This window comes from Vicia villosa, linkage group LG3 (assembly GCF_029867415.1).
Source record: "Vicia villosa cultivar HV-30 ecotype Madison, WI linkage group LG3, Vvil1.0, whole genome shotgun sequence".
Lineage (NCBI taxonomy): Eukaryota > Viridiplantae > Streptophyta > Magnoliopsida > Fabales > Fabaceae > Vicia > Vicia villosa.
Genome location: NC_081182.1, coordinates 205,930,999 through 205,955,880, shown reverse-complemented (window position 1 = coordinate 205,955,880; position 24,882 = coordinate 205,930,999). Strand labels below are relative to the sequence as shown.

The 24,882-nt window shown below is 28.1% G+C and overlaps 7 protein-coding genes across 7 annotated transcripts; all 7 read right to left on the bottom strand.

Moving 5' to 3' along the window:
• Positions 1-668: 668 nt before the first annotated feature.
• On the bottom strand, positions 669-1,820 carry LOC131657197 (putative glycine-rich cell wall structural protein 1). The gene is made up of 3 exons (XM_058926668.1): positions 1,502-1,820; positions 1,240-1,293; positions 669-1,146 (listed from the first exon to the last, which is right to left on the bottom strand). Exons 1-3 carry the CDS (start codon positions 1,659-1,661, stop codon positions 815-817), a joined length of 546 nt encoding a protein of 181 aa, XP_058782651.1. The 5' UTR covers positions 1,662-1,820; the 3' UTR covers positions 669-814.
• A 4,960-nt stretch (positions 1,821-6,780) lies between these two features.
• LOC131657196 (putative glycine-rich cell wall structural protein 1) lies at positions 6,781-7,734 on the bottom strand. The gene is made up of 3 exons (XM_058926667.1): positions 7,614-7,734; positions 7,352-7,405; positions 6,781-7,258 (listed from the first exon to the last, which is right to left on the bottom strand). Exons 1-3 carry the CDS (start codon positions 7,708-7,710, stop codon positions 6,927-6,929), a joined length of 483 nt encoding a protein of 160 aa, XP_058782650.1. The 5' UTR covers positions 7,711-7,734; the 3' UTR covers positions 6,781-6,926.
• Positions 7,735-9,785: 2,051 nt separating this feature from the next.
• LOC131657195 (putative glycine-rich cell wall structural protein 1) lies at positions 9,786-10,745 on the bottom strand. The gene is made up of 3 exons (XM_058926666.1): positions 10,619-10,745; positions 10,357-10,410; positions 9,786-10,263 (listed from the first exon to the last, which is right to left on the bottom strand). The coding sequence occupies exons 1-3, from the start codon at positions 10,713-10,715 to the stop codon at positions 9,932-9,934; spliced, it is 483 nt and encodes a 160-aa protein (XP_058782649.1). The 5' UTR covers positions 10,716-10,745; the 3' UTR covers positions 9,786-9,931.
• Positions 10,746-12,789: 2,044 nt separating this feature from the next.
• Positions 12,790-13,749, bottom strand: LOC131657194 (putative glycine-rich cell wall structural protein 1). The gene is made up of 3 exons (XM_058926665.1): positions 13,623-13,749; positions 13,361-13,414; positions 12,790-13,267 (listed from the first exon to the last, which is right to left on the bottom strand). Exons 1-3 carry the CDS (start codon positions 13,717-13,719, stop codon positions 12,936-12,938), a joined length of 483 nt encoding a protein of 160 aa, XP_058782648.1. The 5' UTR covers positions 13,720-13,749; the 3' UTR covers positions 12,790-12,935.
• Positions 13,750-15,792: 2,043 nt separating this feature from the next.
• Positions 15,793-16,746, bottom strand: LOC131657193 (putative glycine-rich cell wall structural protein 1). The gene is made up of 3 exons (XM_058926664.1): positions 16,626-16,746; positions 16,364-16,417; positions 15,793-16,270 (listed from the first exon to the last, which is right to left on the bottom strand). Exons 1-3 carry the CDS (start codon positions 16,720-16,722, stop codon positions 15,939-15,941), a joined length of 483 nt encoding a protein of 160 aa, XP_058782647.1. The 5' UTR covers positions 16,723-16,746; the 3' UTR covers positions 15,793-15,938.
• Positions 16,747-18,941: 2,195 nt separating this feature from the next.
• LOC131659789 (putative glycine-rich cell wall structural protein 1) lies at positions 18,942-19,722 on the bottom strand. The gene is made up of 3 exons (XM_058928926.1): positions 19,629-19,722; positions 19,367-19,420; positions 18,942-19,273 (listed from the first exon to the last, which is right to left on the bottom strand). Exons 1-3 carry the CDS (start codon positions 19,720-19,722, stop codon positions 18,942-18,944), a joined length of 480 nt encoding a protein of 159 aa, XP_058784909.1.
• Positions 19,723-21,943: 2,221 nt separating this feature from the next.
• On the bottom strand, positions 21,944-22,724 carry LOC131659788 (putative glycine-rich cell wall structural protein 1). Its single transcript, XM_058928925.1, has 3 exons — positions 22,631-22,724; positions 22,369-22,422; positions 21,944-22,275 (listed from the first exon to the last, which is right to left on the bottom strand). Exons 1-3 carry the CDS (start codon positions 22,722-22,724, stop codon positions 21,944-21,946), a joined length of 480 nt encoding a protein of 159 aa, XP_058784908.1.
• Between the last annotated feature and the right edge of the window lie 2,158 nt (positions 22,725-24,882).

Sequence of the window (24,882 nt, the reverse complement as noted above, 5' to 3'; positions counted from 1 at the left end):
TATAAACAAAATGAAAGCATAACATCATTTTTATAACTAAAAAATGAAAAAAAAATATCAATTCAAATTTTTCCTTAATTCTAAATTCAATATGCTCAAGATATTGATTTTATGGGCATATTAGTTTCACCTTGCTTAGTATATATACTTTACTATTTAATTTTTATATCAAATTATTTATTGAGTTTATTTAGCTTTTTTTAAAATAATGAAAAATAGATCTATTTTCCATACAACAAACCAAAAGATTGGGTAATAAATTAAGACATTTTATATGGAAAAAATGTGAGTGTATTATGCATCCCGCATTACCTTACATTTTTGTTTATCTCAATGAACATTAGTTTCATGAGTCATGATGATTTGATGCTTCAAAATTATTGTATACATTACATAATAAAGGAGACTGAAGAGGATATATTATCTAATAAATATTTTTAATTAGAATTTATTCTCTCTTAAGAATTGATTGATCTATTTAAAAAAATAGGTGAGTGAAATGCTAAGATACTAATAGTACTAATGATATATTATTTGAACACTTTTTAGTTTGATTAAGCATCATTTGTATCTAAGTTTGGATACTTCAATAAGTATTTTCTGATCAAAACATGTAATAAATTATGGAAAATTTTAATGATGATTATTATTGTTATCAATATGTCAATTTTTATTATTCATAATTCATGTACTATACATAAAGAGAGACAATACTATAATTATGACATACACTTAAGGATAAAGAAACTTGAAGAGAGCGTATATTCTCTTTTTATATTTGTCATAAATCATAGAAGTCTCATTTACCATTGCACTAATATCCTCCGCCTCCTCCTTCGCTTCCACCACCTCCGCCACTTGTATTGACGTTTTCTCCACTTCTTCCATTACTGTAATCTCTGCTTCCAACACTTTCTCCATCTCCTACTCCAGTTCCATCTCCATAATCTCCTCCGCTACCACTTTTTCCACCACCATGATCTATTCCATCATTAACACGTCCACCTTTCCCTATACCATCTATATTATCTCTTCCTTGAACGCCACCGTCGCCAATTTCACCAAATATGTTATCACCATATTCTGCGCCTATGTTTTCCTTGCAGTTTTCATCATGAAGTGGAACCAAAATCATCTTCCTCCCACCTGAATTTGAAAAGGTTTACACAATTGACTTAATTAACAAAAATTCACATTATTTATCAATCCCATTGATATAAAACATTTTAACTATTTTACCTTTTTCACGATTGAAACATCCCTTAAGGTCTTCATTGACGTTTTTCTTTGGACCTTCATCAACAAGTTACTTAATTAAGTTATTGTAACAACAGAGTTTAATCATACACGTAATATATTCATTTGGAGAGTGGTTATAAAAATTTATCATATGAATGTTTTTTCTAAAATCTTTTATCAGTATCATTCACACATTTAATTCACAAAAATCATAAACAAAGTTGATGAACAAATAAAATGATGTTGATTCCAAGGTACATACTTGGTGGATCAGGATCTGGTTCATCAGCCACAACTACAGATATGAGAACCACGCCAGACAGTAGTATGAGAAAAATAAAAGATTTGAAATCCATCATTGTAAGTAAGTGTAGCACCCCAATTTTTGCCCGATACATTTCATTCATACGGACGTATCGCATATTTTATTTTGCACGCGTCCGTTGTTCGATCATTACATCACTGCTTATTCTAAAAAAAAAAATAGACTTATTAAAGTCGACGAAAATAGCTCGCATCTTCATATATTTTGCATAAATAAAAAATAGTTAATAGTTTTTATTCATTATCATTTCAAATAAAAAAATTATGATATTTTATTTCTAACTTAGATTTGTTTTAGTAATTTAATTATTTTTTCTTATTTTTGTCTTTAAGTCCATTTTTTGTATTTCTTGATCTTTTTATTCTTTTATTCTAATCTCTTTTATTTATCTTAATTATTATTTTTTAGTATAGTTTTTAGGATTGTTATTAGTATCAATATTATTGTTATTATTATTATTTACACAAAATCAATAAAATAAAAAAAAGGTCTTCACTTTGTTCATGCCACGCCTCTGCTCCACTTGCCGCTGCGGCGCCATAATAGTCCAAACCTGCTGCTCCTTGATGCAGATAGAAGCCAAAATTTTCACTAATATGTCCATACATTAACCTGCAACAAAAAAGCAACAAAATCAGTCGACCAACAATGTTCAAATCTCATCAAATTTTCCCCCCAATTTTCATCTAAACCCTAATCTTCTATTCTATATAAACAGACATTCAACAACATAGAAGGAGGAGAGGCCACGAATCACACACGAAAACCTCTGCCTCAAATCTTCATTCCCCACAATTTTCTCTCAATTTGAACCTTGGCTCAAAGAACCTTTTCATAAACCTCATAACTTAAAACTCGCCACACAAACTCTCTAAACCGAAACACATCCTCAACCACAACTCACGTATCAAACCCATCCACACTCGCAACAACAACACAGCAACAACAATCGCAGAAAGAGGAAGAAACCAGGTAGAAGGAAGATTCTAGAGACGAAAAGAGAAGTTTACCTTAAAGTCGTCGCTCTTATTGCGGTAGATTGTTTAATATATTTCTGATTTCCATTTTATGTTCTTGATAATGCATCTGTTACTTGTAAAACGTTGAAATAATGAGATATCTGGGCACATGAGTCTTGATTGGGGACTTGGGTTTTCATTTGCTTTGATTTCTAATTTTTGTGATACTTGTTTTGTTGATGATTGAACCGCGAGAGCGATGAGAGATCGTGAGAGATCGAGAGAGATCGAAAGTGGCTCGATTGCTTCATGTTTCATGTTGTTTCCATGGTTGATTCGAGAGAGAGTTTGAGTTTGATTTTCGTGAGCAGTGAGAGATGAGATCGAGAGAGAAGAAGATGACTGGGTTCGTTTTTGTATCTTGAGGCACTGAGAATAAGATTTTGGGTTTTCTCAAACCCGGTTTGTTTAAGGGGAATCTCGGACCCACTGACCCGGTCCGGTCCAGATCTCTCTTGATAGGTGTTGTATTTTTATTTCATTATGGGCCAAACACCCCTTTGATGAGCATAATCACTCCTAAAGCCCATTTGTGTATTTTTTTTTCTTCTCTTTATATTATTTTATAAATTGTTTTATACACCATTTTTAGAATTAATTTGAATATTAGACTTTCATAAAAAAAATTGCAAAAAATGTTTATTGTTTATTTTATTTACTATATTTGTTAAAAGACAAAAAATATCTTGTTTAGATATATGTTTAGGATTTATCAAAAATATTTCAAAAATGATTCAAAAAATACTCTTTCTAATAGAATCGAGTTTTGAGTTTTAATGGATGAATCAAGGAGGGTTCGTACGTACTTGTACGAGTTGTCCTAAAAGTATTTGGGTGATGGCCGTTAAGCTTTTATTCGAATACTTGGATTCCATTAAAGGCTACATAAAACTCGATTTAATTCACCTTTCATTTTTACAAAACACTTTCTTTTAAACAATCAAATCATTTTATCTATAATGGAAAGAAGGGTTTGTACGTACTTGTACAAGTTGTTCTTTAAGCATTTAGGCGATGGCCGTTAAGCCTTTGTTTAGATGTTTAAACTCCATTAAAGACTTCTTAAAAATCAATTTAACTCACTCTCTTTTACAAAAACGCTTTTCTTTTAAACAAATCAAATTTAGTCTATAATGGATAATGAAGAAGGGTTTGTACGTACTTGTACAAGTTGTTCTTTAAGCAACTAGGCGATGGCCGTTAAGCCATTGTTTAAGTGCGTTGACTCCATTAAAGACTTCTAAAAACCCGATTTAACAAGTTCTCTTTCAAGTATCCTAAGCGATGGCCGTTAAGCTTTTGTTTAAATACTTGAATTCCATTAAATATCTTTCAACTCTTCAAGTCAATCTTTTTCATAACTTACGAGGGGGTTGTACGTACTTGTACAATTTTCTCTTTCAAGCATTTAGGCGATGGCCGTTAAGCCTTTGTTTAAATGTTTGACTTCTCTTAACAACAAACTTCAAATTTATTCACACCCTTTTAAATTTTAAAACCTTTTTATAAAACGAGACACTTAGTCAAAATTCAAATGCAATTATACTTCCACATGTGAAGATCAAACGTTTTCCACTCGAATGCGATGATGGCCAAAATCTTGTTTTAACTTTGATTTAGTCATCCATTCTTGTAGTGATGCAAACAATCTCCTATCCATGTGCGCATAGTATTGTTTGAAAGTGATCGAGTACCTCTCGCTAAAATCAACCAACAAATTCGGTGTTTTACCCCGAACTACGATTGCTCTGACTTTCCCATTGCACGAGGGAATACGTAGGCACAAGATACAAATGTCTTGGCGAGCACAATAATAAAAAACCTTTTTTTTGTCCCGTTCTTTTTTCCAACCTAATAAATAACGCAAGTAGATAATAAGCTAACAATCACAAGAATAACTAAATGGGTCCCATCGAGTACGATGGAGGTGAGGGGTGCTAACACCTTCCCCTTGCTTAACCGACTCCCGAACCTAAATTTGGTTGCGATGACCATCTTATCCATTTCTTTTTATTCGTGGGTTTTATCGATATTTTCCCTTTCCTTTTGGAATAAATAAAGTTCGGTGGCGACTCTGTTGTACTTCGAATGCGTGAAAGCGCGTCGAGTCACATTTTTACCGCTACAGTAAGTAAATAGAAAACACGACAATACATAAAAAATTTAAAAGATGGGAGAAAATGTTCTTACAAGACCCTTATTTATGGTGCATCATCATACTAAATGTTATAAATATGTGGGGCCCTATCATTAACACTATATTTTGTCACCATATTAAATTTAAGTTTCATTCAATTTTGTTTTAGAAGATATGAAAAAGGACACATAAAAAAGGGATCTAAGTTAAGTTTGATGATAACAATTAATGTTTAAGGAATCAATGAAAAATTGCATTAGAAGAAAAATAAAATGGGATTACAAAGTCGTGTAGGGCCGTGGCTATGTTTTTTTAAAGTAAAAATGCATGTAATAGTTTCAGTGTGTATTTACTTTATGCTGTATCTGGACATGTTGTTATTGAATGCACATTTTATTTATCTTATGTTATTTCATGTAGTAGTGTCAGATTTACGCTACTTGATGTAACGATACAAGTATGTTTAATATTCAAAATGAATAATTTTTTAAACTCAATCATGATTGAGTAACATACTCGAGCTGCAAATCTTATCAATTAAAGGAAGATTTAAATGGATGGATATAGATATCAGTGTTATGCTTCTTGAATCAAATGATCCATATGGACAAATAAATTTAGATTTAGTCAAATTTTGACATTTTATGGCTATTTTAGTCTTTAAATTTTTTTACTCATATTCTAGTTTAAGCATCTACTTTAGATGAATAAAAATGTGAATTAGAATCCCTTTTATAGACCACCTCTATATTTCTATAAGATTTAAGTTTCAAATTCAAATTTTAAAGATTGTATAACAAACATTGTTTTTCAAAATTTAAGTTAAAAAAAAAAATCAATTTTTTAACTAAAAAAAAATCATTTAAACTTGAAATAGGATCTTCTTCTTGTACAATGTATTCCAATTCAATTTTTCAAACATGAAAATTAAATTTTCCAAATAAATCAATAGCTGAACATTCAATAGGAAATTATTATTTATAAAATTATACTTTATATATTCCACCTATTGTATATTAATTGCGTATGCATTCACTAATCTAACTATTAGTATAACTTACTAAAAGAGGATTCAAACTGAAAATACTGAAAACTATGAGTGCTATACTCCATTTCTCATATAATACCTCAAAACCTCCTGAATAGAAACGTGCTAATTATATGTTTGCTATGGTGTTGGTTATATTTAACGTGCATCTGCAATGGCATTTTAGATTTAAAAATATGCTATCCAAGAAATAGCTGCATATAATAGCGTCTCCAAAACTAAATCCACGTCAAATGTAAAGCCACACAAAACATGTACTTTTTCTGCTTGAGCATAGATTTATTTAATCTTGTACTATTTTTCTTGTTTTACTTTTTTTGCACTCTTTTTTTCTTAGTAAAAATATAAACAAAATGAAAGCATAACATCATTTTTATAACTAAAAAATGAAAAAAAAAATATCAATTCAAATTTTTCCTTAATTCTAAATTCAATATGCTCAAGATATTGATTTTATGGGCATATTAGTTTCACCTTGCTTAGTATATATACTTTACTATTTAATTTTTATATCAAATTATTTATTGAGTTTATTTAGCTTTTTTTAAAATAATGAAAAATAGATCTATTTTCGATACAACAAACCAAAAGATTGGGTAATAAATTAAGACATTTTATATGGAAAAAATGTGAGTGTATTATGCATCCCGCATTACCTTACATTTTTGTTTATCTCAATGAACATTAGTTTCATGAGTCATGATGATTTGATGCTTCAAAATTATTGTATACATTACATAATAAAGGAGACTGAAGAGGATATATTATCTAATAAATATTTTTAATTAGAATTTATTCTCTCTTAAGAATTGATTGATCTATTTAAAAAAATAGGTGAGTGAAATGCTAAGATACTAATAGTACTAATGATATATTATTTGAACACTTTTTAGTTTGATTAAGCATCATTTGTATCTAAGTTTGGATACTTCAATAAGTATTTTCTGATCAAAACATGTAATAAATTATGGAAAATTTTAATGATGATTATTATTGTTATCAATATGTCAATTTTTATTATTCATAATTCATGTACTATACATAAAGAGAGACAATACTATAATTATGACATACACTTAAGGATAAAGAAACTTGAAGAGAGCGTATATTCTCTTTTTATATTTGTCATAAATCATAGAAGTCTCATTTACCATTGCACTAATATCCTCCGCCTCCTCCTTCGCTTCCACCACCTCCGCCACTTGTATTGACGTTTTCTCCACTTCTTCCATTACTGTAATCTCTGCTTCCAACACTTTCTCCATCTCCTACTCCAGTTCCATCTCCATAATCTCCTCCGCTACCACTTTTTCCACCACCATGATCTATTCCATCATTAACACGTCCACCTTTCCCTATACCATCTATATTATCTCTTCCTTGAACGCCACCGTCGCCAATTTCACCAAATATGTTATCACCATATTCTGCGCCTATGTTTTCCTTGCAGTTTTCATCATGAAGTGGAACCAAAATCATCTTCCTCCCACCTGAATTTGAAAAGGTTTACACAATTGACTTAATTAACAAAAATTCACATTATTTATCAATCCCATTGATATAAAACATTTTAACTATTTTACCTTTTTCACGATTGAAACATCCCTTAAGGTCTTCATTGACGTTTTTCTTTGGACCTTCATCAACAAGTTACTTAATTAAGTTATTGTAACAACAGAGTTTAATCATACACGTAATATATTCATTTGGAGAGTGGTTATAAAAATTTATCATATGAATGTTTTTTCTAAAATCTTTTATCAGTATCATTCACACATTTAATTCACAAAAATCATAAACAAAGTTGATGAACAAATAAAATGATGTTGATTCCAAGGTACATACTTGGTGGATCAGGATCTGGTTCATCAGCCACAACTACAGATATGAGAACCACGCCAGACAGTAGTATGAGAAAAATAAAAGATTTGAAATCCATCATTGTAAGTAAGTAAATAGAAAACACGACAATACATAAAAAATTTAAAAGATGGGAGAAAATGTTCTTACAAGACCCTTATTTATGGTGCATCATCATACTAAATGTTATAAATATGTGGGGCCCTATCATTAACACTATATTTTGTCACCATATTAAATTTAAGTTTCATTCAATTTTGTTTTAGAAGATATGAAAAAGGACACATAAAAAAGGGATCTAAGTTAAGTTTGATGATAACAATTAATGTTTAAGGAATCAATGAAAAATTGCATTAGAAGAAAAATAAAATGGGATTACAAAGTCGTGTAGGGCCGTGGCTATGTTTTTTTAAAGTAAAAATGCATGTAATAGTTTCAGTGTGTATTTACTTTATGCTGTATCTGGACATGTTGTTATTGAATGCACATTTTATTTATCTTATGTTATTTCATGTAGTAGTGTCAGATTTACGCTACTTGATGTAACGATACAAGTATGTTTAATATTCAAAATGAATAATTTTTTAAACTCAATCATGATTGAGTAACATACTCGAGCTGCAAATCTTATCAATTAAAGGAAGATTTAAATGGATGGAGATAGATATCAGTGTTATGCTTCTTGAATCAAATGATCCATATGGACAAATAAATTTAGATTTAGTCAAATTTTGACATTTTATGGCTATTTTAGTCTTTAAATTTTTTTACTCATATTCTAGTTTAAGCATCTACTTTAGATGAATAAAAATGTGAATTAGAATCCCTTTTATAGACCACCTCTATATTTCTATAAGATTTAAGTTTCAAATTCAAATTTTAAAGATTGTATAACAAACATTGTTTTTCAAAATTTAAATTAAAAAAAAAATCAATTTTTTAACTAAAAAAAAATCATTTAAACTTGAAATAGGATCTTCTTCTTGTACAATGTATTCCAATTCAATTTTTCAAACATGAAAATTAAATTTTCCAAATAAATCAATAGCTGAACATTCAATAGGAAATTTATTATTTATAAAATTATACTTTATATATTCCACCTATTGTATATTAATTGCGTATGCATTCACTAATCTAACTATTAGTATAACTTACTAAAAGAGGATTCAAACTGAAAATACTGAAAACTATGAGTGCTATACTCCATTTCTCATATAATACCTCAAAACCTCCTGAATAGAAACGTGCTAATTATATGTTTGCTATGGTGTTGGTTATATTTAACGTGCATCTGCAGTGGCATTTTAGATTTAAAAATATGCTATCCAAGAAATAGCTGCATATAATAGCGTCTCCAAAACTAAATCCACGTCAAATGTAAAGCCACACAAAACATGTACTTTTTCTGCTTGAGCATAGATTTATTTAATCTTGTACTATTTTTCTTGTTTTACTTTTATTGCACTCTTTTTTTCTTAGTAAAAATATAAACAAAATGAAAGCATAACATCATTTTTATAACTAAAAAATGAAAAAAAAAATATCAATTCAAATTTTTCCTTAATTCTAAATTCAATATGCTCAAGATATTGATTTTATGGGCATATTAGTTTCACCTTGCTTAGTATATATACTTTACTATTTAATTTTTATATCAAATTATTTATTGAGTTTATTTAGCTTTTTTTAAAATAATGAAAAATAGATCTATTTTCCATACAACAAACCAAAAGATTGGGTAATAAATTAAGACATTTTATATGGAAAAAATGTGAGTGTATTATGCATCCCGCATTACCTTACATTTTTGTTTATCTCAATGAACATTAGTTTCATGAGTCATGATGATTTGATGCTTCAAAATTATTGTATACATTACATAATAAAGGAGACTGAAGAGGATATATTATCTAATAAATATTTTTAATTAGAATTTATTCTCTCTTAAGAATTGATTGATCTATTTAAAAAAATAGGTGAGTGAAATGCTAAGATACTAATAGTACTAATGATATATTATTTGAACACTTTTTAGTTTGATTAAGCATCATTTGTATCTAAGTTTGGATACTTCAATAAGTATTTTCTGATCAAAACATGTAATAAATTATGGAAAATTTTAATGATGATTATTATTGTTATCAATATGTCAATTTTTATTATTCATAATTCATGTACTATACATAAAGAGAGACAATACTATAATTATGACATACACTTAAGGATAAAGAAACTTGAAGAGAGCGTATATTCTCTTTTTATATTTGTCATAAATCATAGAAGTCTCATTTACCATTGCACTAATATCCTCCGCCTCCTCCTTCGCTTCCACCACCTCCGCCACTTGTATTGACGTTTTCTCCACTTCTTCCATTACTGTAATCTCTGCTTCCAACACTTTCTCCATCTCCTACTCCAGTTCCATCTCCATAATCTCCTCCGCTACCACTTTTTCCACCACCATGATCTATTCCATCATTAACACGTCCACCTTTCCCTATACCATCTATATTATCTCTTCCTTGAACGCCACCGTCGCCAATTTCACCAAATATGTTATCACCATATTCTGCGCCTATGTTTTCCTTGCAGTTTTCATCATGAAGTGGAACCAAAATCATCTTCCTCCCACCTGAATTTGAAAAGGTTTACACAATTGACTTAATTAACAAAAATTCACATTATTTATCAATCCCATTGATATAAAACATTTTAACTTTTTTACCTTTTTCACGATTGAAACATCCCTTAAGGTCTTCATTGACGTTTTTCTTTGGACCTTCATCAACAAGTTACTTAATTAAGTTATTGTAACAACAGAGTTTAATCATACACGTAATATATTCATTTGGAGAGTGGTTATAAAAATTTATCATATGAATGTTTTTTCTAAAATCTTTTATCAGTATCATTCACACATTTAATTCACAAAAATCATAAACAAAGTTGATGAACAAATAAAATGATGTTGATTCCAAGGTACATACTTGGTGGATCAGGATCTGGTTCATCAGCCACAACTACAGATATGAGAACCACGCCAGACAGTAGTATGAGAAAAATAAAAGATTTGAAATCCATCATTGTAAGTAAGTAAATAGAAAACACGACAATACATAAAAAATTTAAAAGATGGGAGAAAATGTTCTTACAAGACCCTTATTTATGGTGCATCATCATACTAAATGTTATAAATATGTGGGGCCCTATCATTAACACTATATTTTGTCACCATATTAAATTTAAGTTTCATTCAATTTTGTTTTAGAAGATATGAAAAAGGACACATAAAAAAGGGATCTAAGTTAAGTTTGATGATAACAATTAATGTTTAAGGAATCAATGAAAAATTGCATTAGAAGAAAAATAAAATGGGATTACAAAGTCGTGTAGGGCCGTGGCTATGTTTTTTTAAAGTAAAAATGCATGTAATAGTTTCAGTGTGTATTTACTTTATGCTGTATCTGGACATGTTGTTATTGAATGCACATTTTATTTATCTTATGTTATTTCATGTAGTAGTGTCAGATTTACGCTACTTGATGTAACGATACAAGTATGTTTAATATTCAAAATGAATAATTTTTTAAACTCAATCATGATTGAGTAACATACTCGAGCTGCAAATCTTATCAATTAAAGGAAGATTTAAATGGATGAAGATAGATATCAGTGTTATGCTTCTTGAATCAAATGATCCATATGGACAAATAAATTTAGATTTAGTCAAATTTTGACATTTTATGGCTATTTTAGTCTTTAAATTTTTTTACTCATATTCTAGTTTAAGCATCTACTTTAGATGAATAAAAATGTGAATTAGAATCCCTTTTATAGACCACCTCTATATTTCTATAAGATTTAAGTTTCAAATTCAAATTTTAAAGATTGTATAACAAACATTGTTTTTCAAAATTTAAATTAAAAAAAAATCAATTTTTTAACTAAAAAAAAATCATTTAAACTTGAAATAGGATCTTCTTCTTGTACAATGTATTCCAATTCAATTTTTCAAACATGAAAATTAAATTTTCCAAATAAATCAATAGCTGAACATTCAATAGGAAAGTTATTATTTATAAAATTATACTTTATATATTCCACCTATTGTATATTAATTGCGTATGCATTCACTAATCTAACTATTAGTATAACTTACTAAAAGAGGATTCAAACTGAAAATACTGAAAACTATGAGTGCTATACTCCATTTCTCATATAATACCTCAAAACCTCCTGAATAGAAACGTGCTAATTATATGTTTGCTATGGTGTTGGTTATATTTAACGTGCATCTGCAGTGGCATTTTAGATTTAAAAATATGCTATCCAAGAAATAGCTGCATATAATAGCGTCTCCAAAACTAAATCCACGTCAAATGTAAAGCCACACAAAACATGTACTTTTTCTGCTTGAGCATAGATTTATTTAATCTTGTACTATTTTTCTTGTTTTACTTTTATTGCACTCTTTTTTTCTTAGTAAAAATATAAACAAAATGAAAGCATAACATCATTTTTATAACTAAAAAATGAAAAAAAAAATATCAATTCAAATTTTTCCTTAATTCTAAATTCAATATGCTCAAGATATTGATTTTATGGGCATATTAGTTTCACCTTGCTTAGTATATATACTTTACTATTTAATTTTTATATCAAATTATTTATTGAGTTTATTTAGCTTTTTTTAAAATAATGAAAAATAGATCTATTTTCCATACAACAAACCAAAAGATTGGGTAATAAATTAAGACATTTTATATGGAAAAAATGTGAGTGTATTATGCATCCCGCATTACCTTACATTTTTGTTTATCTCAATGAACATTAGTTTCATGAGTCATGATGATTTGATGCTTCAAAATTATTGTATACATTACATAATAAAGGAGACTGAAGAGGATATATTATCTAATAAATATTTTTAATTAGAATTTATTCTCTCTTAAGAATTGATTGATCTATTTAAAAAAATAGGTGAGTGAAATGCTAAGATACTAATAGTACTAATGATATATTATTTGAACACTTTTTAGTTTGATTAAGCATCATTTGTATCTAAGTTTGGATACTTCAATAAGTATTTTCTGATCAAAACATGTAATAAATTATGGAAAATTTTAATGATGATTATTATTGTTATCAATATGTCAATTTTTATTATTCATAATTCATGTACTATACATAAAGAGAGACAATACTATAATTATGACATACACTTAAGGATAAAGAAACTTGAAGAGAGCGTATATTCTCTTTTTATATTTGTCATAAATCATAGAAGTCTCATTTACCATTGCACTAATATCCTCCGCCTCCTCCTTCGCTTCCACCACCTCCGCCACTTGTATTGACGTTTTCTCCACTTCTTCCATTACTGTAATCTCTGCTTCCAACACTTTCTCCATCTCCTACTCCAGTTCCATCTCCATAATCTCCTCCGCTACCACTTTTTCCACCACCATGATCTATTCCATCATTAACACGTCCACCTTTCCCTATACCATCTATATTATCTCTTCCTTGAACGCCACCGTCGCCAATTTCACCAAATATGTTATCACCATATTCTGCGCCTATGTTTTCCTTGCAGTTTTCATCATGAAGTGGAACCAAAATCATCTTCCTCCCACCTGAATTTGAAAAGGTTTACACAATTGACTTAATTAACAAAAATTCACATTATTTATCAATCCCATTGATATAAAACATTTTAACTTTTTTACCTTTTTCACGATTGAAACATCCCTTAAGGTCTTCATTGACGTTTTTCTTTGGACCTTCATCAACAAGTTACTTAATTAAGTTATTGTAACAACAGAGTTTAATCATACACGTAATATATTCATTTGGAGAGTGGTTATAAAAATTTATCATATGAATGTTTTTTCTAAAATCTTTTATCAGTATCATTCACACATTTAATTCACAAAAATCATAAACAAAGTTGATGAACAAATAAAATGATGTTGATTCCAAGGTACATACTTGGTGGATCAGGATCTGGTTCATCAGCCACAACTACAGATATGAGAACCACGCCAGACAGTAGTATGAGAAAAATAAAAGATTTGAAATCCATCATTGTAAGTAAGTAAATAGAAAACACGACAATACATAAAAAATTTAAAAGATGGGAGAAAATGTTCTTACAAGACCCTTATTTATGGTGCATCATCATACTAAATGTTATAAATATGTGGGGCCCTATCATTAACACTATATTTTGTCACCATATTAAATTTAAGTTTCATTCAATTTTGTTTTAGAAGATATGAAAAAGGACACATAAAAAAGGGATCTAAGTTAAGTTTGATGATAACAATTAATGTTTAAGGAATCAATGAAAAATTGCATTAGAAGAAAAATAAAATGGGATTACAAAGTCGTGTAGGGCCGTGGCTATGTTTTTTTAAAGTAAAAATGCATGTAATAGTTTCAGTGTGTATTTACTTTATGCTGTATCTGGACATGTTGTTATTGAATGCACATTTTATTTATCTTATGTTATTTCATGTAGTAGTGTCAGATTTACGCTACTTGATGTAACGATACAAGTATGTTTAATATTCAAAATGAATAATTTTTTAAACTCAATCATGATTGAGTAACATACTCGAGCTGCAAATCTTATCAATTAAAGGAAGATTTAAATGGATGAAGATAGATATCAGTGTTATGCTTCTTGAATCAAATGATCCATATGGACAAATAAATTTAGATTTAGTCAAATTTTGACATTTTATGGCTATTTTAGTCTTTAAATTTTTTTACTCATATTCTAGTTTAAGCATCTACTTTAGATGAATAAAAATGTGAATTAGAATCCCTTTTATAGACCACCTCTATATTTCTATAAGATTTAAGTTTCAAATTCAAATTTTAAAGATTGTATAACAAACATTGTTTTTCAAAATTTAAATTAAAAAAAAATCAATTTTTTAACTAAAAAAAAATCATTTAAACTTGAAATAGGATCTTCTTCTTGTACAATCTATTCCAATTCAATTTTTCAAACATGAAAATTAAATTTTCCAAATAAATCAATAGCTGAACATTCAATAGGAAGTTATTATTTATAAAATTATACTTTATATATTCCACCTATTGTATATTAATTGCGTATGCATTCACTAATCTAACTATTAGTATAACTTACTAAAAGAGGATTCAAACTGAAAATACTGAAAACTATGAGTGCTATACTCCATTTCTCATATAATACCTCAAAACCTCCTGAATAGAAACGTGCTAATTATATGTTTGCTATGGTGTTGGTTATATTTAACGTGCATCTGCAGTGGCATTTTAGATTTAAAAATATGCTATCCAAGAAATAGCTGCATATAATAGCGTCTCCAAAACTAAATCCACGTCAAATGTAAAGCCACACAAAACATGTACTTTTTCTGCTTGAGCATAGATTTATTTAATCTTGTACTATTTTTCTTGTTTTACTTTTATTGCACTCTTTTTTTCTTAGTAAAAATATAAACAAAATGAAAGCATAACATCATTTTTATAACTAAAAAATGAAAAAAAAAATATCAATTCAAATTTTTCCTTAATTCTAAATTCAATATGCTCAAGATATTGATTTTATGGGCATATTAGTTTCACCTTGCTTAGTATATATACTTTACTATTTAATTTTTATATCAAATTATTTATTGAGTTTATTTAGCTTTTTTTAAAATAATGAAAAATAGATCTATTTTCCATACAACAAACCAAAAGATTGGGTAATAAATTAAGACATTTTATATGGAAAAAATGTGAGTGTATTATGCATCCCGCATTACCTTACATTTTTGTTTATCTCAATGAACATTAGTTTCATGAGTCATGATGATTTGATGCTTCAAAATTATTGTATACATTACATAACAAAGGAGACTGAAGAGGATATATTATCTAATAAATATTTTTAATTAGAATTTATTCTCTCTTAAGAATTGATTGATCTATTTAAAAAAATAGGTGAGTGAAATGCTAAGATACTAATAGTACTAATGATATATTATTTGAACACTTTTTAGTTTGATTAAGCATCATTTGTATCTAAGTTTGGATACTTCAATAAGTATTTTCTGATCAAAACATGTAATAAATTATGGAAAATTTTAATGATGATTATTATTGTTATCAATATGTCAATTTTTATTATTCATAATTCATGTACTATACATAAAGAGAGACAATACTATAATTATGACATACACTTAAGGATAAAGAAACTTGAAGAGAGCGTATATTCTCTTTTTATATTTGTCATAAATCATAGAAGTCTCATTTACCATTGCACTAATATCCTCCGCCTCCTCCTTCGCTTCCACCACCTCCGCCACTTGTATTGACGTTTTCTCCACTTCTTCCATTACTGTAATCTCTGCTTCCAACACTTTCTCCATCTCCTACTCCAGTTCCATCTCCATAATCTCCTCCGCTACCACTTTTTCCACCACCATGATCTATTCCATCATTAACACGTCCACCTTTCCCTATACCATCTATATTATCTCTTCCTTGAACGCCACCGTCGCCAATTTCACCAAATATGTTATCACCATATTCTGCGCCTATGTTTTCCTTGCAGTTTTCATCATGAAGTGGAACCAAAATCATCTTCCTCCCACCTGAATTTGAAAAGGTTTACACAATTGACTTAATTAACAAAAATTCACATTATTTATCAATCCCATTGATATAAAACATTTTAACTTTTTTACCTTTTTCACGATTGAAACATCCCTTAAGGTCTTCATTGACGTTTTTCTTTGGACCTTCATCAACAAGTTACTTAATTAAGTTATTGTAACAACAGAGTTTAATCATACACGTAATATATTCATTTGGAGAGTGGTTATAAAAATTTATCATATGAATGTTTTTTCTAAAATCTTTTATCAGTATCATTCACACATTTAATTCACAAAAATCATAAACAAAGTTGATGAACAAATAAAATGATGTTGATTCCAAGGTACATACTTGGTGGATCAGGATCTGGTTCATCAGCCACAACTACAGATATGAGAACCACGCCAGACAGTAGTATGAGAAAAATAAAAGATTTGAAATCCATCATTGTAAGTAAGTAAATAGAAAACACGACAATACATAAAAAATTTAAAAGATGGGAGAAAATGTTCTTACAAGACCCTTATTTATGGTGCATCATCATACTAAATGTTATAAATATGTGGGGCCCTATCATTAACACTATATTTTGTCACCATATTAAATTTAAGTTTCATTCAATTTTGTTTTAGAAGATATGAAAAAGGACACATAAAAAAGGGATCTAAGTTAAGTTTGATGATAACAATTAATGTTTAAGGAATCAATGAAAAATTGCATTAGAAGAAAAATAAAATGGGATTACAAAGTCGTGTAGGGCCGTGGCTATGTTTTTTTAAAGTAAAAATGCATGTAATAGTTTCAGTGTGTATTTACTTTATGCTGCATCTGGACATGTTGTTATTGAATGCACATTTTATTTATCTTATGTTATTTCATGTAGTAGTGTCAGATTTACGCTACTTGATGTAACGATACAAGTATGTTTAATATTCAAAATGAATAATTTTTTAAACTCAATCATGATTGAGTAACATACTCGAGCTGCAAATCTTATCAATTAAAGGAAGATTTAAATGGATGAAGATAGATATCAGTGTTATGCTTCTTGAATCAAATGATCCATATGGACAAATAAATTTAGATTTAGTCAAATTTTGACATTTTATGGCTATTTTAGTCTTTAAATTTTTTTACTCATATTCTAGTTTAAGCATCTACTTTAGATGAATAAAAATGTGAATTAGAATCCCTTTTATAGACCACCTCTATATTTCTATAAGATTTAAGTTTCAAATTCAAATTTTAAAGATTGTATAACAAACATTGTTTTTCAAAATTTAAATTAAAAAAAAATCAATTTTTTAACTAAAAAAAAATCATTTAAACTTGAAATAGGATCTTCTTCTTGTTCAATCTATTCCAATTCAATTTTTCAAACATGAAAATTAAATTTTCCAAATAAATCAATAGCTGAACATTCAATAGGAAGTTATTATTTATAAAATTATACTTTATATATTCCACCTATTGTATATTAATTGCGTATGCATTCACTAATCTAACTATTAGTATAACTTACTAAAAGAGGATTCAAACTGAAAATACTGAAAACTATGAGTGCTATACTCCATTTCTCATATAATACCTCAAAACCTCCTGAATAGAAACGTGCTAATTATATGTTTGCTATGGTGTTGGTTATATTTAACGTGCATCTGCAGTGGCATTTTAGATTTAAAAATATTCTATCCAAGAAATAGCTGCATATAATAGCGTCTCCAAAACTAAATCCACGTCAAATGTAAAGCCACACAAAACATGTACTTTTTCTGCTTGAGCATAGATTTAATTAATCTTGTACTATTTTTCTTGTTTTACTTTTATTGCACTCTTTTTTTCTTAGTAAAAATATAAACAAAATGAAAGCATAACATCATTTTTATAACTAAAAAATGAAAAAAAAAATATCAATTCAAATTTTTCCTTAATTCTAAATTCAATATGCTCAAGATATTGATTTTATGGGCATATTAGTTTCACCTTGCTTAGTATATACACTTTACTATTTAATTTTTATATCAAATTATTTATTGAGTTTATTTAGCTTTTTTTAAAATAATGAAAAATATATCTATTTTCCATACAACAAACCAAAAGATTGGGTAATAAATTAAGACATTTTATATGGAAAAAATGTGAGTGTATTATGCATCCCGCATTACCTTACATTTTTGTTTATCTCAATGAACATTAGTTTCATGAGTCATGATGATTTGATGCTTCAAAATTATTGTATACATTACATAACAAAGGAGACTGAAGAGGATATATTATCTAATAAATATTTTTAATTAGAATTTATTCTCTCTTAAGAATTGATTGATCTATTTAAAAAAATAGGTGAGTGAAATGCTAAGATACTAATAGTACTAATGATATATTATTTGAACACTTTTTAGTTTGATTAAGCATCATTTGTATCTAAGTTTGGATACTTCAATAAGTATTTTCTGATCAAAACATGTAATAAATTATGGAAAATTTTAATGATGATTATTATTGTTATCAATATGTCAATTTTTATTATTCATAATTCATGTACTATACATAAAGAGAGACAATACTATAATTATGACATACACTTAAGGATAAAGAAACTTGAAGAGAGCGTATATTCTCTTTTTATATTTGTCATAAATCATAGAAGTCTCATTTACCATTGCACTAATATCCTCCGCCTCCTCCTTCGCTTCCACCACCTCCGCCACTTGTATTGACGTTTTCTCCACTTCTTCCATTACTGTAATCTCTGCTTCCAACACTTTCTCCATCTCCTACTCCAGTTCCATCTCCATAATCTCCTCCGCTACCACTTTTTCCACCACCATGATCTATTCCATCATTAACACGTCCACCTTTCCCTATACCATCTATATTATCTCTTCCTTGAACGCCACCGTCGCCAATTTCACCAAATATGTTATCACCATATTCTGCGCCTATGTTTTCCTTGCAGTTTTCATCATGAAGTGGAACCAAAATCATCTTCCTCCCACCTGAATTTGAAAAGGTTTACACAATTGACTTAATTAACAAAAATTCACATTATTTATCAATCCCATTGATATAAAACATTTTAACTTTTTTACCTTTTTCACGATTTAAACATCCCTTAAGGTCTTCATTGACGTTTTTCTTTGGACCTTCATCAACAAGTTACTTAATTAAGTTATTGTAACAACAGAGTTTAATCATACACGTAATATATTCATTTGGAGAGTGGTTATAAAAATTTATCATATGAATGTTTTTTCTAAAATCTTTTATCAGTATCATTCACACATTTAATTCACAAAAATCATAAACAAAGTTGATGAACAAATAAAACGATGTTGATTCCAAGGTACATACTTGGTGGATCAGGATCTGGTTCATCAGCCACAACTACAGATATGAGAACCACGCCAGACAGTAGTATGAGAAAAATAAAAGATTTGAAATCCATTATTGTAAGTAAGTAAATAGAAAACACGACAATACATAAAAAATTTAAAAGATGGGAGAAAATGTTCTTACAAGACCCTTATTTATGGTGCATCATCATACTAAATGTTATAAATATGTGGGGCCCTATCATTAACACTATATTTTGTCACCATATTAAATTTAAGTTTCATTCAATTTTGTTTTAGAAGATATGAAAAAGGACACATAAAAAAGGGATCTAAGTTAAGTTTGATGATAACAATTAATGTTTAAGGAATCAATGAAAAATTGCATTAGAAGAAAAATAAAATGGGATTACAAAGTCGTGTAGGGCCGTGGCTATGTTTTTTTAAAGTAAAAATGCATGTAATAGTTTCAGTGTGTATTTACTTTATGCTGCATCTGGACATGTTGTTATTGAATGCACATTTTATTTATCTTATGTTATTTCATGTAGTAGTGTCAGATTTACGCTACTTGATGTAACGATACAAGTATGTTTAATATTCAAAATGAATAATTTTTTAAACTCAATCATGATTGAGTAACATACTCGAGCTGCAAATCTTATCAATTAAAGGAAGATTTAAATGGATGAAGATAGATATCAGTGTTATGCTTCTTGAATCAAATGATCCATATGGACAAATAAATTTAGATTTAGTCAAATTTTGACATTTTATGGCTATTTTAGTCTTTAAATTTTTTTACTCATATTCTAGTTTAAGCATCTACTTTAGATGAATAAAAATGTGAATTAGAATCCCTTTTATAGACCACCTCTATATTTCTATAAGATTTAAGTTTCAAATTCAAATTTTAAAGATTGTATAACAAACATTGTTTTTCAAAATTTAAATTAAAAAAAAATCAATTTTTTAACTAAAAAAAAATCATTTAAACTTGAAATAGGATCTTCTTCTTGTTCAATCTATTCCAATTCAATTTTTCAAACATGAAAATTAAATTTTCCAAATAAATCAATAGCTGAACATTCAATAGGAAGTTATTATTTATAAAATTATACTTTATATATTCCACCTATTGTATATTAATTGCGTATGCATTCACTAATCTAACTATTAGTATAACTTACTAAAAGAGGATTCAAACTGAAAATACTGAAAACTATGAGTGCTATACTCCATTTCTCATATAATACCTCAAAACCTCCTGAATAGAAACGTGCTAATTATATGTTTGCTATGGTGTTGGTTATATTTAACGTGCATCTGCAGTGGCATTTTAGATTTAAAAATATTCTATCCAAGAAATAGCTGCATATAATAGCGTCTCCAAAACTAAATCCACGTCAAATGTAAAGCCACACAAAACATGTACTTTTTCTGCTTGAGCATAGATTTAATTAATCTTGTACTATTTTTCTTGTTTTACTTTTATTGCACTCTTTTTTTCTTAGTAAAAATATAAACAAAATGAAAGCATAACATCATTTTTATAACTAAAAAATGAAAAAAAAAAATCAATTCAAATTTTTCCTTAATTCTAAATTCAATATGCTCAAGATATTGATTTTATGGGCATATTAGTTTCACCTTGCTTAGTATATACACTTTACTATTTAGTTTTTATATCAAATTATTTATTGAGTTTATTTAGCTTTTTTTAAAATAATGAAAAATATATCTATTTTCCATACAACAAACCAAAAGATTGGGTAATAAATTAAGACATTTTATATGGAAAAAATGTGAGTGTATTATGCATCCCGCATTACCTTACATTTTTGTTTATCTCAATGAACATTAGTTTCATGAGTCATGATGATTTGATGCTTCAAAATTATTGTATACATTACATAACAAAGGAGACTGAAGAGGATATATTATCTAATAAATATTTTTAATTAGAATTTATTCTCTCTTAAGAATTGATTGATCTATTTAAAAAAATAGGTGAGTGAAATGCTAAGATACTAATAGTACTAATGATATATTATTTGAACACTTTTTAGTTTGATTAAGCATCATTTGTATCTAAGTTTGGATACTTCAATAAGTATTTTCTGATCAAAACATGTAATAAATTATGGAAAATTTTAATGATGATTATTATTGTTATCAATATGTCAATTTTTATTATTCATAATTCATGTACTATACATAAAGAGAGACAATACTATAATTATGACATACACTTAAGGATAAAGAAACTTGAAGAGAGCGTATATTCTCTTTTTATATTTGTCATAAATCATAGAAGTCTCATTTACCATTGCACTAATATCCTCCGCCTCCTCCTTCGCTTCCACCACCTCCGCCACTTGTATTGACGTTTTCTCCACTTCTTCCATTACTGTAATCTCTGCTTCCAACACTTTCTCCATCTCCTACTCCAGTTCCATCTCCATAATCTCCTCCGCTACCACTTTTTCCACCACCATGATCTATTCCATCATTAACACGTCCACCTTTCCCTATACCATCTATATTATCTCTTCCTTGAACGCCACCGTCGCCAATTTCACCAAATATGTTATCACCATATTCTGCGCCTATGTTTTCCTTGCAGTTTTCATCATGAAGTGGAACCAAAATCATCTTCCTCCCACCTGAATTTGAAAAGGTTTACACAATTGACTTAATTAACAAAAATTCACATTATTTATCAATCCCATTGATATAAAACATTTTAACTTTTTTACCTTTTTCACGATTTAAACATCCCTTAAGGTCTTCATTGACGTTTTTCTTTGGACCTTCATCAACAAGTTACTTAATTAAGTTATTGTAACAACAGAGTTTAATCATACACGTAATATATTCATTTGGAGAGTGGTTATAAAAATTTATCATATGAATGTTTTTTCTAAAATCTTTTATCAGTATCATTCACACATTTAATTCACAAAAATCATAAACAAAGTTGATGAACAAATAAAACGATGTTGATTCCAAGGTACATACTTGGTGGATCAGGATCTGGTTCATCAGCCACAACTACAGATATGAGAACCACGCCAGACAGTAGTATGAGAAAAATAAAAGATTTGAAATCCATTATTGTAAGTAAGTAAATAGAAAACACGACAATACATAAAAAATTTAAAAGATGGGAGAAAATGTTCTTACAAGACCCTTATTTATGGTGCATCATCATACTAAATGTTATAAATATGTGGGGCCCTATCATTAACACTATATTTTGTCACCATATTAAATTTAAGTTTCATTCAATTTTGTTTTAGAAGATATGAAAAAGGACACATAAAAAAGGGATCTAAGTTAAGTTTGATGATAACAATTAATGTTTAAGGAATCAATGAAAAATTGCATTAGAAGAAAAATAAAATGGGATTACAAAGTCGTGTAGGGCCGTGGCTATGTTTTTTTAAAGTAAAAATGCATGTAATAGTTTCAGTGTGTATTTACTTTATGCTGCATCTGGACATGTTGTTATTGAATGCACATTTTATTTATCTTATGTTATTTCATGTAGTAGTGTCAGATTTACGCTACTTGATGTAACGATACAAGTATGTTTAATATTCAAAATGAATAATTTTTTAAACTCAATCATGATTGAGTAACATACTCGAGCTGCAAATCTTATCAATTAAAGGAAGATTTAAATGGATGAAGATAGATATCAGTGTTATGCTTCTTGAATCAAATGATCCATATGGACAAATAAATTTAGATTTAGTCAAATTTTGACATTTTATGGCTATTTTAGTCTTTAAATTTTTTTACTCATATTCTAGTTTAAGCATCTACTTTAGATGAATAAAAATGTGAATTAGAATCCCTTTTATAGACCACCTCTATATTTCTATAAGATTTAAGTTTCAAATTCAAATTTTAAAGATTGTATAACAAACATTGTTTTTCAAAATTTAAATTAAAAAAAAATCAATTTTTTAACTAAAAAAAAATCATTTAAACTTGAAATAGGATCTTCTTCTTGTTCAATCTATTCCAATTCAATTTTTCAAACATGAAAATTAAATTTTCCAAATAAATCAATAGCTGAACGTTCAATAGGAAGTTATTATTTATAAAATTATACTTTATATATTCCACCTATTGTATATTAATTGCGTATGCATTCACTAATCTAACTATTAGTATAACTTACTAAAAGAGGATTCAAACTGAAAATACTGAAAACTATGAGTGCTATACTCCATTTCTCATATAATACCTCAAAACCTCCTGAATAGAAACGTGCTAATTATATGTTTGCTATGGTGTTGGTTATATTTAACGTGCATCTGCAGTGGCATTTTAGATTTAAAAATATTCTATCCAAGAAATAGCTGCATATAATAGCGTCTCCAAAACTAAATCCACGTCAAATGTAAAGCCACACAAAACATGTACTTTTTCTGCTTGAGCATAGATTTAATTAATCTTGTACTATTTTTCTTGTTTTACTTTTATTGCACTCTTTTTTTCTTAGTAAAAATATAAACAAAATGAAAGCATAACATCATTTTTATAACTAAAAAATGAAAAAAAAATCAATTCAAATTTTTCCTTAATTCTAAATTCAATATGCTCAAGATATTGATTTTATGGGCATATTAGTTTCACCTTGCTTAGTATATACACTTTACTATTTAGTTTTTATATCAAATTATTTATTGATTTTATTTAGCTTTTTTTAAAATAATGAAAAATATATCTATTTTCCATACAACAAACCAAAAGATTGGGTAATAAATTAAGACATTTTATATGGAAAAAATGTGAGTGTATTATGCATCCCGCATTACCTTACATTTTTGTTTATCTCAATGAACATTAGTTTCATGAGTCATGATGATTTGATGCTTCAAAATTATTGTATACATTACATAACAAAGGAGACTGAAGAGGATATATTATCTAATAAATATTTTTAATTAGAATTTATTCTCTCTTAAGAATTGATTTATCTATTTAAAAAAATAGGTGAGTGAAATGCTAAGATACTAATAGTACTAATGATATATTATTTGAACACTTTTTAGTTTGATTAAGCATCATTTGTATCTAAGTTTGGATACTTCAATAAGTATTTTCTGATCAAAACATGTAATAAATTATGGAAAATTTTAATGATGATTATTATTGTTATCAATATGTCAATTTTTATTATTCATAATTCATGTACTATACATAAAGAGAGACAATACTATAATTATGACATACACTTAAGGATAAAGAAACTTGAA

Bases quoted from the DNA above. Each gene is read 5' to 3' on its own strand.
- LOC131657194 (XM_058926665.1), bottom strand. From the start codon at position 13,719: ATGATGGATTTCAAATCTTTTATTTTTCTCATACTACTGTCTGGCGTG. The intron at 13,415-13,622 runs GTATGTACCTTG...TTGTTGATGAAG, and splicing joins ACCAGATCCTGATCCACCAA to GTCCAAAGAAAAACGTCAAT. The intron at 13,268-13,360 runs GTAAAAAAGTTA...TTTCAAATTCAG, and splicing joins ATGTTTCAATCGTGAAAAAG to GTGGGAGGAAGATGATTTTG.
- LOC131659789 (XM_058928926.1), bottom strand. From the start codon at position 19,722: ATGGATTTCAAATCTTTTATTTTTCTCATACTACTGTCTGGCGTGGTT. The intron at 19,421-19,628 runs GTATGTACCTTG...TTGTTGATGAAG, and splicing joins ACCAGATCCTGATCCACCAA to GTCCAAAGAAAAACGTCAAT. The intron at 19,274-19,366 runs GTAAAAAAGTTA...TTTCAAATTCAG, and splicing joins ATGTTTAAATCGTGAAAAAG to GTGGGAGGAAGATGATTTTG.
- LOC131659788 (XM_058928925.1), bottom strand. From the start codon at position 22,724: ATGGATTTCAAATCTTTTATTTTTCTCATACTACTGTCTGGCGTGGTT. The intron at 22,423-22,630 runs GTATGTACCTTG...TTGTTGATGAAG, and splicing joins ACCAGATCCTGATCCACCAA to GTCCAAAGAAAAACGTCAAT. The intron at 22,276-22,368 runs GTAAAAAAGTTA...TTTCAAATTCAG, and splicing joins ATGTTTAAATCGTGAAAAAG to GTGGGAGGAAGATGATTTTG.
- LOC131657197 (XM_058926668.1), bottom strand. From the start codon at position 1,661: ATGCGATACGTCCGTATGAATGAAATGTATCGGGCAAAAATTGGGGTG. The intron at 1,294-1,501 runs GTATGTACCTTG...TTGTTGATGAAG, and splicing joins ACCAGATCCTGATCCACCAA to GTCCAAAGAAAAACGTCAAT. The intron at 1,147-1,239 runs GTAAAATAGTTA...TTTCAAATTCAG, and splicing joins ATGTTTCAATCGTGAAAAAG to GTGGGAGGAAGATGATTTTG.
- LOC131657195 (XM_058926666.1), bottom strand. From the start codon at position 10,715: ATGATGGATTTCAAATCTTTTATTTTTCTCATACTACTGTCTGGCGTG. The intron at 10,411-10,618 runs GTATGTACCTTG...TTGTTGATGAAG, and splicing joins ACCAGATCCTGATCCACCAA to GTCCAAAGAAAAACGTCAAT. The intron at 10,264-10,356 runs GTAAAAAAGTTA...TTTCAAATTCAG, and splicing joins ATGTTTCAATCGTGAAAAAG to GTGGGAGGAAGATGATTTTG.
- LOC131657196 (XM_058926667.1), bottom strand. From the start codon at position 7,710: ATGATGGATTTCAAATCTTTTATTTTTCTCATACTACTGTCTGGCGTG. The intron at 7,406-7,613 runs GTATGTACCTTG...TTGTTGATGAAG, and splicing joins ACCAGATCCTGATCCACCAA to GTCCAAAGAAAAACGTCAAT. The intron at 7,259-7,351 runs GTAAAATAGTTA...TTTCAAATTCAG, and splicing joins ATGTTTCAATCGTGAAAAAG to GTGGGAGGAAGATGATTTTG.
- LOC131657193 (XM_058926664.1), bottom strand. From the start codon at position 16,722: ATGATGGATTTCAAATCTTTTATTTTTCTCATACTACTGTCTGGCGTG. The intron at 16,418-16,625 runs GTATGTACCTTG...TTGTTGATGAAG, and splicing joins ACCAGATCCTGATCCACCAA to GTCCAAAGAAAAACGTCAAT. The intron at 16,271-16,363 runs GTAAAAAAGTTA...TTTCAAATTCAG, and splicing joins ATGTTTCAATCGTGAAAAAG to GTGGGAGGAAGATGATTTTG.